This window comes from Colletotrichum navitas (genome assembly GCF_030913465.1).
Source record: "Colletotrichum navitas strain CBS 125086 chromosome Unknown LY79scaffold_83, whole genome shotgun sequence".
Classification (NCBI taxonomy): Eukaryota; Fungi; Ascomycota; class Sordariomycetes; order Glomerellales; family Glomerellaceae; genus Colletotrichum; species Colletotrichum navitas.
In genome coordinates, this window is record NW_026850629.1 from 109,373 (window position 1) to 121,824 (window position 12,452).

The 12,452-nt window shown below is 58.0% G+C and overlaps 3 protein-coding genes across 3 annotated transcripts; 2 read left to right on the plus strand and 1 right to left on the minus strand.

Moving 5' to 3' along the window:
• Positions 1-3,245: 3,245 nt before the first annotated feature.
• Positions 3,246-3,924, plus strand: LY79DRAFT_395877 (uncharacterized protein). The gene has a single exon (XM_060552971.1). It carries the CDS (start codon positions 3,373-3,375, stop codon positions 3,829-3,831), a length of 459 nt encoding a protein of 152 aa, XP_060409504.1. The 5' UTR covers positions 3,246-3,372; the 3' UTR covers positions 3,832-3,924.
• A 1,295-nt stretch (positions 3,925-5,219) lies between these two features.
• LY79DRAFT_524866 (uncharacterized protein) lies at positions 5,220-6,952 on the plus strand (the record flags this gene model as incomplete). The annotated part of the gene is made up of 2 exons (XM_060555672.1): positions 5,220-5,333; positions 5,438-6,952. 2 exons carry the CDS (start codon positions 5,220-5,222, stop codon positions 6,950-6,952), a joined length of 1,629 nt encoding a protein of 542 aa, XP_060409505.1.
• A 1,273-nt stretch (positions 6,953-8,225) lies between these two features.
• On the minus strand, positions 8,226-11,443 carry LY79DRAFT_567443 (heterokaryon incompatibility protein). The gene has a single exon (XM_060558892.1). The coding sequence runs from the start codon at positions 11,336-11,338 to the stop codon at positions 8,342-8,344; it is 2,997 nt and encodes a 998-aa protein (XP_060409506.1). The 5' UTR covers positions 11,339-11,443; the 3' UTR covers positions 8,226-8,341.
• Positions 11,444-12,452: the final 1,009 nt, after the last annotated feature.

Genomic DNA, 12,452 nt, shown 5'->3' on the forward strand with positions numbered 1-12,452 from the left:
GACCCCGACGTTAGTCACAGATGGGGAAATGTGCGGACGCGCAGACGTGCGGGCTGCGAGTGGGGTGGTGTGACGGGAAGATGGCGAGCAAGATCAGTATGGCAGTTCAGAGACCGTGCGTCGTCGTCGGCGTCGTCGTGACGAGGTATTGCCAGCGGAGCCTAAGCGGGGTTTCGGCTCAGGAGATAGATGGAGTAGGGATTTGGGAGATTGTGAAGGGGGCGGGTAACACGATATGGCTTGTGCGGACGGACTGCACAGGGCAGGGTCTAGCAATGTAGCGGATACAAGGCCCGGGAAAGCATGCGGAAAGCGTGAAGCGTGTCGATGTTTGGGGGCTGAGGGTGTCGACAAGCTCATTCGAGAGTGAGTGGCTGTGGCGTCAGGTTTGTGAGGGTGCTTCACTTGAAACGGCTTGTGATTATCGGCACTGGACGCCTTGAGGCCGTGCGTTGTTCGTCATTTCAGTTTGTCGTCGTCTGTCAGGCTGTCTCGCGGAGTGTGGCGTGCCAATCCGCCCGTCCGTCTGTATGTAGGTGTATGTCTTGTAGGAATCTCCCCGAGCTGTCAATCCGTCAAAACCACCGATGCCGATGGCGATGTCGATGTCGTTGCGATGGGGTCATGTGATTCATGTTAGGAAGCTCCGATGATGGGTTAGTCAGGTCTGAGGTCAGCAAGGTACCTATTCTACATCGTAGGTTCCTCCTCCCGGGGATGACGGAAGCTCCTTCCTTGGGTTCCAGATTGTTCGGAAATTAGGAGGAAGCGACGATCTGGAAAGACCTCCCCACCAAAAGGAGGAAGGAGGGTGGAGAGCTGGTCCTTCCAGAAGGCATATTGTGCGATATTATGAGAGATGAATGAAACCGGCACATATGATGCAAGATACGTCTCCTCCCTCCTCCTTTCCTCCTCCCTCGGTGTGTCCGCCTCTTACCTACCTACCGGCCGGCCATGGCGAAGTTCCAGATCAGTTGGGTCGACAGACAAGCAAGGCCAATGGGGAATGGAGTGTTCGGACGTGGGGCCGAAGACAATGCCAAGTACAAAAATATTCGTACAGACCAGGCCACAGGTACACCTGGTACAGTGCTTACTTGTGTACTGCTATGGCCGTCTCGCGAGATCCGACCCCCCAGCGCGTAAGCTGCCGCCATTGGTCGGGATGGCGGTGAAAGGGGTGCAATCCTCGTCGAGCCCGCCGTCTCGCTGCCGGCATGAATCTTGGTTCCGGACGCGGCGAACCGCGGACCGAGGCGAGGAGCACGAAATCATCTACCTAGGGGTGCGACGTGTAAATCGTTGGAAGGGGTGAAGGGGACCGAGGCGAGACGAGACACGGGAGGTCCATCCGTCTAGGTCGGACGCGGAGACAAAACGACATGTCTGTCTCTCTCTTTTTGTTTTCATCCAGGTACGCTACCGGTAGGTGGGCGAAGAGAAGAAAAAGGAAGAACGAACCGTCCGTTCCATGCTGCGGGAGACATGCGCAAGCGGCCGATATGAAAAGAAATAGAGGGTGTAAGCCACAATCCCCAAGTCGAAACCATTGGGTTCTCAAACGTCCCTTGGACGAGCATGTTGAATGTTCCGAGGGGGGCCGCCTTCAGCGGCCCAGTCCGATGCTCCAACAGTGGCCGCCGATATCTTGGCTGTCGCCGGCATCGGACAGAGCGAAATGTTCGTTGACGTTTTGGCGACTGGGGAATGGATGCTTGCTTTCTTGAATGAGATTCGACGATGAACCAAAAAAAAAACCCCCTTCTATTTCCAAGAAAACAAAAATAAAATCATCAAATAACCAAAGGCGCAGATCTTATTCCCAGCTGTCGGTTCCCAGGATTGATTGATTGCGCATGGGAGGGCCCAGAAGAATCGTAAATGATGAGTGCCCGGGGGGGTGGCAGGGCAGGAACGGCCAGGCCTAGAAGGCGTTAGTCAGCACAGTGCGTTGTGTGCCTTTTTTCTGTGATTCCTTGTTGCTGCGCTTACATAATCCACGCATACGGCACAGCGCAAGCAGCACAGAGCACACACAACACGGGGGCACAACAGCACAATCAATCTGTTTGTGCCTAATGATGCTTCTCATTTCATCCACGATGCGCGGTGCCGAATTGCTCAGTCTTTACTTTATACAATAGTCCAATCTCATAATGTTGTCTTGTTCTTTTCCCTTGACTGGACAGCTGATCTCCCCTACCGGCATATGAACAAGAATCAAAAAAAAAAAAAAAATCAAGGCGAGTCTGACTGACATGGACCGCCCGATCCGGTCAACGGGATCTTGGTTAAACAAGCTGGGGACGGGGGTGTTGTACCTTGGGTCTGGATGACGTTGAATTTGGGTCTCCCGGGTGAAGCTGCCTGGGCTTGGATGCTGGATGGGATGAAATATCTGGGGATATATCAGTTTATGCTAAGCCTGTCTGCTGCCAATGGCATCCCGCTCTGCATTTCGTCCATCATTGTGTGCCTGCGCCACCTTAAGAGGGACCTCAGTCCATGTCCATGCATAATGTAGTGTATTGCATAGTATAGTATCCGGACGAACAGGTACGGATAACACCCAAAGGTGATGTGCAGATACACGCCTATAGTAGCAGTAGGTAGTTGATATTCTCCTAGTCTACGCCGTCCGTCCCTTCCGCCGTGGGCCCCGGCCGGTGCGACCCATGGTTCCCCAACGCTCTCGCCCAATCACGGGCCAATCCTCACCCGCAATTGTGAGCGAACCTCGCCCCGACAGGACAGGAATCCCCTTTTTCCGACAGAAATGCGCGCATAGCCTCGTGCGGCTCCGTTGCCGGCACTTGGTTGGTGCGTCGAATTGTGGGCAAGAGGGGGGCGGTGACGACGGGAATAGCCTCAGAGGGAGAGATCGGATGCTACTCACCTGTGGTACACTAGATGGGCAGAGGGGCAGTGGTCCGAGCGTAGTTGATGCACTGTACAGGCCATAGTCCATAGTACCATACATATGTAGATAGATAGGGACGGGACAGGAGCACACGGCATTTCGTCCGTCTGTCTGGGTCTAGATTGGATGCTACCTACCGTAGTACACTGCAGAAGCGGGTGACTTGGACCTCCCTCTGTCTCTCCGCCCTGCATGCGCCATGCCCGCCATGCACGCCACGCCCGCCAGGCTTTCTTGTTCTTGTATGGCGGCCCGTTCTGTCTCTCGTCGTACTATTCTCCCCCCACGATGCAGCCGGCGTTGGACGAAACCAGATCGAGGTAGAGGAGGAATGGGCCCGCTCGTTGCACGGGGACTCTGCAGTCGGCCGGCCAGTCATCTGTGGGAGAAGACGGAAGAGACATATCTGACTGACAGCAGTCACTGACCTGTTTGTTGTTGGGCAGGATATGCATGTCTCGTGCTGTGCGGCTGTGATGGGTACGGTGCAGAGCAAGGCTCTGGTTGGTGTTGGACCACGCAGTACGGATAGTGTTTCTCCAATCAGAGAGTCACGAGCCCGCCCGACGCAATCGTCCAGCTGTCTGCAAACACCAATCGGGTTTTGCGTTTTGCTGCGGCTGTCGCCCCCGCCGGCCCCCACTGATGCGTCCAACGTATTTTTATTTTATTTTTACCTGTACTCTGCATACTTCCCAATCAAGCATGGAATGAACGAAGGATATGCTTTCCTTCTCATGCGCTTGCTTTCTCTGGCTCCTCGCGTGTGGGTGTGCATGAGCGAAGAAAACGTCCGAGCAAGATTCGCCGTGGCTCGGCCCCAGCATAGCATGCTTAGTGGTAAAAGAAAAGATATTTATTTTATTTTAAAAAAAAGGGTGGAAGAAAAAAACAAGGGGGGGGATTAAAGAACATAAAAAAAAAATATAGCAGGCGTCCCATGCGTAGCGCCATGCGCCGTTGGGACAAAGATTGTCAACAAATGCTACTCTGCTCCCGGTAGCATATCTTCTCAATCTTACTGCTACCTGCCTCGCTCTGCTGGACAAATGAGGGGCGGAGGTGGCCCAGATGCTCTGGCTCCTTTTTTTTTTCCCTTGCTATTCACCGCGTTCCTTCCTATCAATGGTCGAGGTTTCTCAAAAGAGGGAATCTGCACCTTGCCTATGTGGGTCTTCAACCCTTGCCCTGGTATGGGTCGGTCCAATCAGTGATCTCAAACCGGGTATTTACCGGCTAGTCTCTATTCGTATTAGCGTCTTTGTCTCTGTAAGAGTGAGTACGTACTCCTCCTGCAGTGGGAGGAACACTTGCTTCTGAAAGGAGCAACCAGCACCAGCACCAGCACCAGCATCAGAGCAAAGGCAACAGTGGCCCACCCTCTCCTGCCCCCCATCCCATCCCACAACTCTCCTCCCCTCGTGTATTCGCACTGTACTTTGTACACTATCTTAGTACGGCTATGCAGCTCACCTCCCAGCTGCTACTCCACCCGTCCACACTCATCTCTCTCTCTCTCTCTTTCTCTTTTACTCTCGCCAATTCATTGAGGTCCCATCTTTGTCCTTTTTGTCTTGGTTTGTCTCGCTCTCTAGCTACCTATCTCCCTCTCCCTCTCTCCCTCTCTCTCTCTCTCTCTTTTTCTGGTCGTGCTGCTCTGCGTTGCAGCTAGACACTGGCACTGTGGGAATCCTCGCCTGATAAGCGTCCACGAGCAAAGACAAGGACGCAATAATACGCAGAGAGGAGAGACGGCAGCTTTGTCGACACACACGCATCACTGCAACCACCACCACCACCACCACCACCGCCGCATATGGCCTCCCGCTGAAGCTTCTTACTATTCCAATTTCGTTTTCACAATTTTCCGCTTTCCCTCACTGCGAAACCACGTTCCTTGACGCCATTCCTCCGACCCCGTCCTCCGGTCGGTTTCTTGTCACAGAACCATTTTCATTTCCTTTGTTTCGACCTTCAGCCCGACCCGGTCCCTGATCGTCCAGGCCTTCACACCGTCGCCTTTCGTCGACGCCTCCTAATACGCCGCCTCTACCGGTCGACTAACCACCCTGCCATCCCAACCGCGCTAGCTCGATAGCCGACGACCCAATTGCAATTTCCCACCCTCGCCCGCCGAACTGGTCTTCGTTTCCTCGATACCATCGACGCGCCGTCATTCATCACATTACATCTTCTTTGAATTATCCAACACCACATCGACTGCACTCGAACGCCTTCCCCAGTCCACACACGATACCCTGGAGACTGCTGGTCCCCCAGCTCTCCAGCCGTCGCGATGGCCGCTCTGTCCGCCGCGCCGGCGACCGCCAACACCATCACGCCTCCTAGCAGCAGTCACGGCAATGGCAGCCAGAGTGCTTGGAATAATTACGCGAGGGGTGATGCGGAGGTGAGTTTGCTTCCTGCCGCTGCTAATTATCGCCATTGGCCCCATGCTTGCGCTTGCATTCCATGCATGTGAGAGCACATGCTGACTGACGCCTTCTCCTGCAGAATCTGCAGAAAAAATCTCTCGACACGACCGACCAGACGAACCGAACACCCCTGGCACAGAACGGCAACTCGGCCAACGTTCTCGAATACGGCTTTGAGCCCCTGCCACCCCCACGGAAAAGGGCATCCAACGACAACATTTCCCTGACCAAGAGCAACAGGTCCTGGGACAGGACGAACCGTCGTGACCACGACACATCCAAGTCCGGGCTAACCAGCGCCGACGATGTGTTTGGGACCAAGAGCGGAGTGGCCGAGAAGCGGTCCACCAACGAACTGGCGGGCGCCACCGATGACGACAAATGGATTCACCGGGACAAGCTTGCCAAGATTGAGAGTCAGGAGCTCCAGGCCGCCGGTATCATCTTGCCCAAGATGCGTTCGAGCAGCAGACCCCCCCGCAGGGGTCGGAGCGAGGAGAAGCTCAATGGGAGCTCCAGGAGGACCGCGTCTGCCGCCCCGGACGAGGAAATTCCACTCCCGAGATCGAGGAAAAGCTCCGTGTCGCCTGAGTCCAGAGTGCCCGACGAAAGGATGCCCGAGGAGGCGAATAGCTGGGATCTGCGGCGGCCTGAAGAAATCGAAAGCGACGAGCCCTATTGGGTATCTGCCGCCGACAAGAAAAGCGGCTCCAAAATCCCCGTCGCCAAGGCCAGCCCGGCCCCCATCCCCGAGTTCTACCTGGAGAGGAACGCGCCTTCGGGACGGAGACGCAGCGGTGCTAGCGAACTCGAGACGATAGCTTACCCCAAACCGCGCCCGAGAAGCGGCAGCGCTAACACGCTCGGCGCCAGCTCTACCCTGCAGCCGGCGAAGCGCAGTGTGACTGATGTGTCTCCCCGGAAAACCAGCGGCGGCACCTCCTCGGCCACTGGCAGGAAGCCATCAGCACAGGTCAAGGCTGGTGGGAAGAACAAGACGCGCGGTGGCAAGGACTCGACGGGCAGCGTGTCCGGAAACAGATCGAGGCCTGGCGAGATCTCGCCCGGTAACAAGAGACCGGAGGGTGATCCACCATGGATGATTGGATCCTACCGCCCTGATCCACGTCTTCCTCCCGAAGAACAACTGCTCCCCACCGTCGCCAAGCGTCTGCAACAGGAACAATGGGAAAGGGAGGGCAAGTATGGCAGCGTCTACGACAGGGAATTTCGTCCCCTCACCACCGACGGCCTGCTCAAACCGCCCGAAGCTGGATCAAGCACCGCGCCTGCCGATGAAGAGACGCGGGAGCGAGATGAGTGGCCCCTCAAGGGAGAAGCGCCCAAGAGCCCCACGTCGCCAAGCATCAAGCAGAGCAACTCGTACTCAACCATGCCCAAGATCTCAGACAAACCAACGACCAGTCCCTTACCGAGCCCTCGCGGCCCTATGAGCCCGTCGATGCCGCCTCAGATGCCCGCCGAAACCCGTGCCGTCACTCGTGTACCCGACCAGTCTTCTGCTGCTGACATGCCCGTGGGCGGCGAAAAGAAGAAGAAGAGTGAAGGCTGCGGCTGCTGCATTGTCATGTGAGAGAGGGGCCTTTGCCCTTGGGGGCTGACTGTACTCTCTTGGCCATCAGTGCCATATATTCTTGTCTACATTACTCAACATACCCCCCGCCCCTTCAACCGTGAGGCGAGGCCTCCGACGACGTTATGAGTCTCTTAATTCCATTCAGAGCACAGGCCACTCTATTAGATGTATTTATCGGCCTATTTTCACCCGACTACTGCACTGTCTCCGAAGACGATTACCTCGAGAGCGCACCACGGATCAAGTTTTCCTTTGTACCCTCCCGAGTCACCCCTCACCGCGCCTTTTCCTGGTCAGCAGATCCCCATCTGGCGTGTGTCAGTTTACGAGGTGAAGACCATGGCGACGCGCCGGGCAACGAGGGATATTGCAAGCTGTTTTACCAAAGAAGCGGAGAGCGTTGTTCGAATATCCCAACTGACGGGTTGCCCGTACGGCAGAGCCGTGATTCGCAAACCCGATGCAAGGCAGGAGCAGGCCTATTAGACCCCTTGTCTTGTTTCGATTATCAAAATGTATAATCGTAGCGATACTTAAAAAACTGTCTTGAACACATACACAAACTCGCCTGTTTCCTTTTTTCTCTTTTCTGTCCTTTTGCCAATGATTTCCTGCAAGCAAGAGGAGGGAGGTTTTATACCGCCTGGCGTTTTCTTCTGGGACTCATATCCATGCTTGGCGTTGGTTTGCCCTTTGTTGTTTCTTCTTTTTTTTTTTCTTTATCCCCACGCAGTCTCTTGATTCAAAAACTTTCAGGTGTTGATGGGCGTTTCCTGCCTTGTTTTTTTTACGTTCAGGGCCGAACCCATGTGGAGGAAGTCTTTTCTGTCTTGTTACGTTTCTTCGGCGAAGGACGTCTTGGAGGTGAATAGAGGGTGCCCAAGATGAAGAGGGATGATGGACCGCGCGAGTGGCATAAGGAGGAAGGGAGCAGGCAGTCGGCGACGAGAGAGAGGAACGAAACCCGAGGAGAGAGAAGATAGGTTTCGGGGGAGGGGGTCAAGCCACCGGCGCGGGTTATACATAATTGATACCCATCCGCATTCCGCGCGGCGGCCGCGCCTCTTCGGAAAGGGGGTTGAGAGGAAGGGAGGGGAGATGCCAGAGGTTTAGAATTAAAAGAACGTCAAAGTCCAATTTTTGCTGGTCTCAACCGTCGGTGATGTTATTGGGTGGCTGTTCAAGAGAGGCGAGCATTATCGTCGTCTCGGTGATGCGATGCCTACCATGCATATTGTGTTTCACTGCGAGTTGTCGATCAGACGTGAGTGATGATTGAGCGCGCTTGTTCTATTCCTCGGGCACTTCTTCTGCCTCGTACGGTACATAGTACTACTTGCCGCCCAGCTTCCACCAAACTCGGATGGGTTGCGGACGAACCCAAAATCAACCAAGCATAATCTCCTTGAGCTTGAGGCCGCGGAACGCCTCCTTGAAGACCTTGCCCACGCCGACCCTCTCCCACCGCTCGTCCCTCCTCTCGATGAGCAGCACGTAAAACAGGTCCCACTCGCTCTGGTCCCGCTCCTTGGGCACGTAGTACGTCCACTCGCGGCACTCGGCCGCGGTGAAGCTCTTGGCCTCGGACACGGCGATGAACTCCTGCCGCGCCGGCTTCCCGTCCGCCCACGCGGCGTCCAGCACGATCGAGCCGCACCAGTCGCCGCCCTCGTCCGCGATGTGATGCCGCACCTGGCCCGCCCCGAGGGCGGTGCCCGTGCTCGCCGCCGCCGTCGCCCCTCTCTGCTGATGTTGCTGCTGCTGCTGCTCGCCGCCGCTGTCGTGGATGTACAGCCACGCGTGCCACGTGCGGAACTGCAGGATCGGCAGCAGCGGGTGCTCGGCGGTCTCGGGCCGCGCGTCGAAGGGCGCCTTGACGACGCGGTAGGGGTAGTCACGCAGGGTGATGCTGAAGTCTTCGTCGTTGTCGCGGCCGCCGTCGAAGAACATGTCGAAGAATTCGGCGTTGTGCTTCGGGTTCTCCGGGGCCACCGCCGGAGACGGGGGGGCGATGACGGGGACGGTCTGGGTCCCGTGACGGTGGTGACCGTGGCGCTCGATCACCTCTACCTCGTAGTAGCCGGAGCGCCTGCGTGTCGGACTCCTGGTTTGCGTGTGGTTGCGCCGAGGGGATATGCGTCCCTCGTACCGCTCCGGCGCCAAATAGGAGCGAGGTGGTGTTGGTGACGGTGCTCGTCGTGAATCGTAATACGGGGCTCTGGCTTCTTTCGATGGTCGGTATGGTTCACCCCTGCTCATTCTGGAGTGTCTCAAATCGAGGTCTCGGGTATTCCTATCCCGAGAGTTTTGTCGATAGGATAAGTACCTATCGTCTTCATCGTCGTAGTGATCGTGGCGTTCTACGTAGTCGCTGTCGCGACCCTCGACGCTCCTCTGAACAGACTCTGGGGAGGTAGCGTGTGGGTCTGTCCGAGAGATAGTGACTAGATCATCCGGATCGTATGGCGCAACGCTGCCGTCCTCGTCCTCGTTGCGCCGCCTCCCGCGCCGCTCGTACCTCGCGGCCCGTCTCTGCGTGTACCCCCTCCACTTGCTCTCCTTGCTCTGGTCTTCCCGGGACTTTCTAGAGTCCCACAGTGGCCGGAGATCGCCGTGGCCGTCTCGGACCCACCACTCGATCCACGTGCGGGTGTCGAGCCAGTCCGAGACGTTGTCCAGAATGCCGGACACCAGGTCTTCCTTGTACTGGACCTCGCCCACCCAGCCGGTCCACGACCAGCTCGGGAAATCCGGGATCGAGGCGTTTCCGGGCGTCTCCTCCACGACTCTCCGCCTGCTGGACTTGATGGGCTCCCAGAGGAGCGCCAGATCGAAGTGGGAGCTCGGCAGCCCGTGGATGAAGGGCGCGCGCATCCGCCTCTCCATGAGGTTCGCCATGCCGCTGAAGGCCGCCTGGATATCCTTGTCGTGCGTCAGCTTCCTCTCGGTGTACAGCTCCACGCACTTCATGTAGACCCAGATGGAGCGGTTGTCGAGCTGCCGGAACATCTGCAAGGGGGCGTCCACCAGGTCGAGCGACCAGCCGGCGCCCCTCTGGTCCCCAAAGATGTCCTCCGACATGCCCGTCGACCGGCACTGGAAGTAGACCCTCCCGTTAGTGAAGATGAGGCACCGCCGCGAGAGCAGCCTCTCCTGGAACGTCCACGCCCGCTCGTTCCACTCCGAGGCGCGGATGTACATCTCGGGCGGCCTCGTCACCATCAGTTCCAGCCGCGGGCCGACGAGGCCCTTGACCTGCTGCGTGTTGCGGGTCGCCGGCCGCATCGCGCAGAGGCCCCTCGTGGCGTCGCCGTCGGCGGCGCAGATCGTGAGCGCCGCGTTGCCGTAGATGAGGTCCATGTTGTACGCGTTGAGCTTCCACGACCGCGCGCTGTTCTGGACGATGCAGAGCCGGTCGACCCAGATGTACCGGAACCCGAGCCTGCGCGCCAGGTCGATGGCGTCCCGGATCGCCCTCGGCAGCTTCTGCAGCACCTCCTCGAGGCCCCCGTGGGTGCGGTGGAGCATGACGTTCTCCGTCCGGGTCGTGTAGGCGCCGGGGTCGGCGCCCCAGACGTAGCTCAGCGCGACGTACGGCTCGGGCTTGACCTGGTCCAGGGCGGCCTCGCGGTACGGCGGCTGTCTGTATCCCCGGGGGCTGGGCAGGGACTGGCAGGGCAGCTGCGTCAGCTGCATGTTCTGCACGTCGATGACGCCGAAGTACGAGTGCGAGATCATCTCGATGAACCTCTCGGCGCGGCCGTCGTCCGTCTGGCAGCAGGGCCCCTTGTGGGTCTTCCTGCAGAGGTCCAGCCACGACTGGATCAGGGCCTGGTTCTCGATGTTCTCCGTGATGGCGCGGCCGAGGAACAGGGAGTCCTTGACCCACACGCGATCGGCGTCGGACGTGGTCCTCGAGAACTTGTCCGGGGCGACGTACACCAGGTACGCGTCCGACAGCCGCGGGTGGTTCCACCGGAAGTGCATGCGCCGCGTGACGCCCCGCACGAGGTTCTTCGGGGACCGGCCGCCGGAGCTCCCTGTCGAGGCCGCCTCGCGCCCGTCGATCTCCCAGCTGACGAAGCACGTCGCCCTCTGTAGCTGGGCTTCCGCGCCTTCGTCGGGGGCTTGGTCGGCTGGCGGTTTCTGCGTGCCCGCCTCGCGCACCGATCTCACGATGAGCGCGCAGAGGGCGCAGGTCGCCGAGCGGGCTTCCATCCCTTGAAGGCTGCCCAGCCGTCGGGCGGTGGTGGACGAGTGCAAGAGACGTCCCGACGACGGAAACCCGGAGGCTCGGGGCGGGCCGGACTGCACCTTGAAGCTCTGAACTCCCAGTTCGAGACTCTGGCAGACCGGGCACAAGTCCTGCAAGCACCCATCCATCAGTCTGCCAGCCCAACGTGAATATCAGGGGTCAGAGGGGGGGGGCGCCTTTCACCGCCTTATGACCGCGGGCCCTCGCTCACCTTGTTCTCGCGCCGTCTCTGTTCGCTGCTGCCCGAGTCCGACAGCGGGCGGGGTCTCACCGCGGGCCGGGCCGGTGTTTCCGCCACGTCGGACATGACGGACGTGACGGACAACGGGCGGGTTCGGTGGCTGATCTCGGCGACAGACATGATCGGATGCCGGCGGGATGCTGAGGGAAAGGATGAAATGGCTGGGTTGCCGACGACAGGGAATGAAAGCTGCGGCTGAGTTCGAGGTCCCTTTTTGTTAGCATGCATCTCGTTGTAGCTGTCCCTGGTGTCAGCGCTAACCTCGTTTGTACGAACATCTTTATCGCCCCGTCTAATCTCACCACCACCCGCCAAGCGTCATGGCAGGACAGTGGGCCAAGATGATCCAGGGGTGACCTCTTTGACTCTTTGAGGATGGGGGTTTTTTTTTCCGCGAAGCAATTTCTCATCGTAAGTACTTGGAAGGCAGACGAGATGCAATGAAGTGCCAGACGACAGCAACAGCGCCGCTGGGTGCCACATCGCCCTGAATGCTGGTGAGCAGAGACGCACCCTCTTGCAGTCATTCGCAGAGACGGAGAGACTGTACAACAGGTGGACGGCACCGGGTGACGACGTCTCTCGGGTGCCCGACTGCCGAGGCCCGAGATATTCTCGCGCCTTGGCGGCCTCAGAAGGTCTGTGATATCGCCCATCGATGCCTTGGGCGCAGAAACCAGCACGTCGTCTTGCGCACATACTAGAGTTGGGACGGCAACGGCAAGATGGTAGCCATTGTTTGAGGGTGAAAGGGAATGGCGATGTGTCCGTCAGCCCAGACAACCCGCATACGTCAGAATCTTTGCACAGACTCGACGAGGATACCTCCAATCGAGTGATCCCTATCGTCGACGAGATCCAGAAGAGTGCCACGCGTGGCACCGGTCCACTCTTCTTCGTCGACGAAAAGGCGCTCGAGGAAAGGCTTTTGCCGAGTTCTCAACCTGGATGGCTACAGAAACGTCGTGCGCCGTTCTGCCATCGAGCCTGTAAACCTGGCG

Coding starts and splice junctions, on each gene's coding strand:
- LY79DRAFT_395877 (XM_060552971.1), top strand. CDS start 3,373: ATGCATGTCTCGTGCTGTGCGGCTGTGATGGGTACGGTGCAGAGCAAG.
- LY79DRAFT_567443 (XM_060558892.1), bottom strand. CDS start 11,338: ATGGATGGGTGCTTGCAGGACTTGTGCCCGGTCTGCCAGAGTCTCGAA.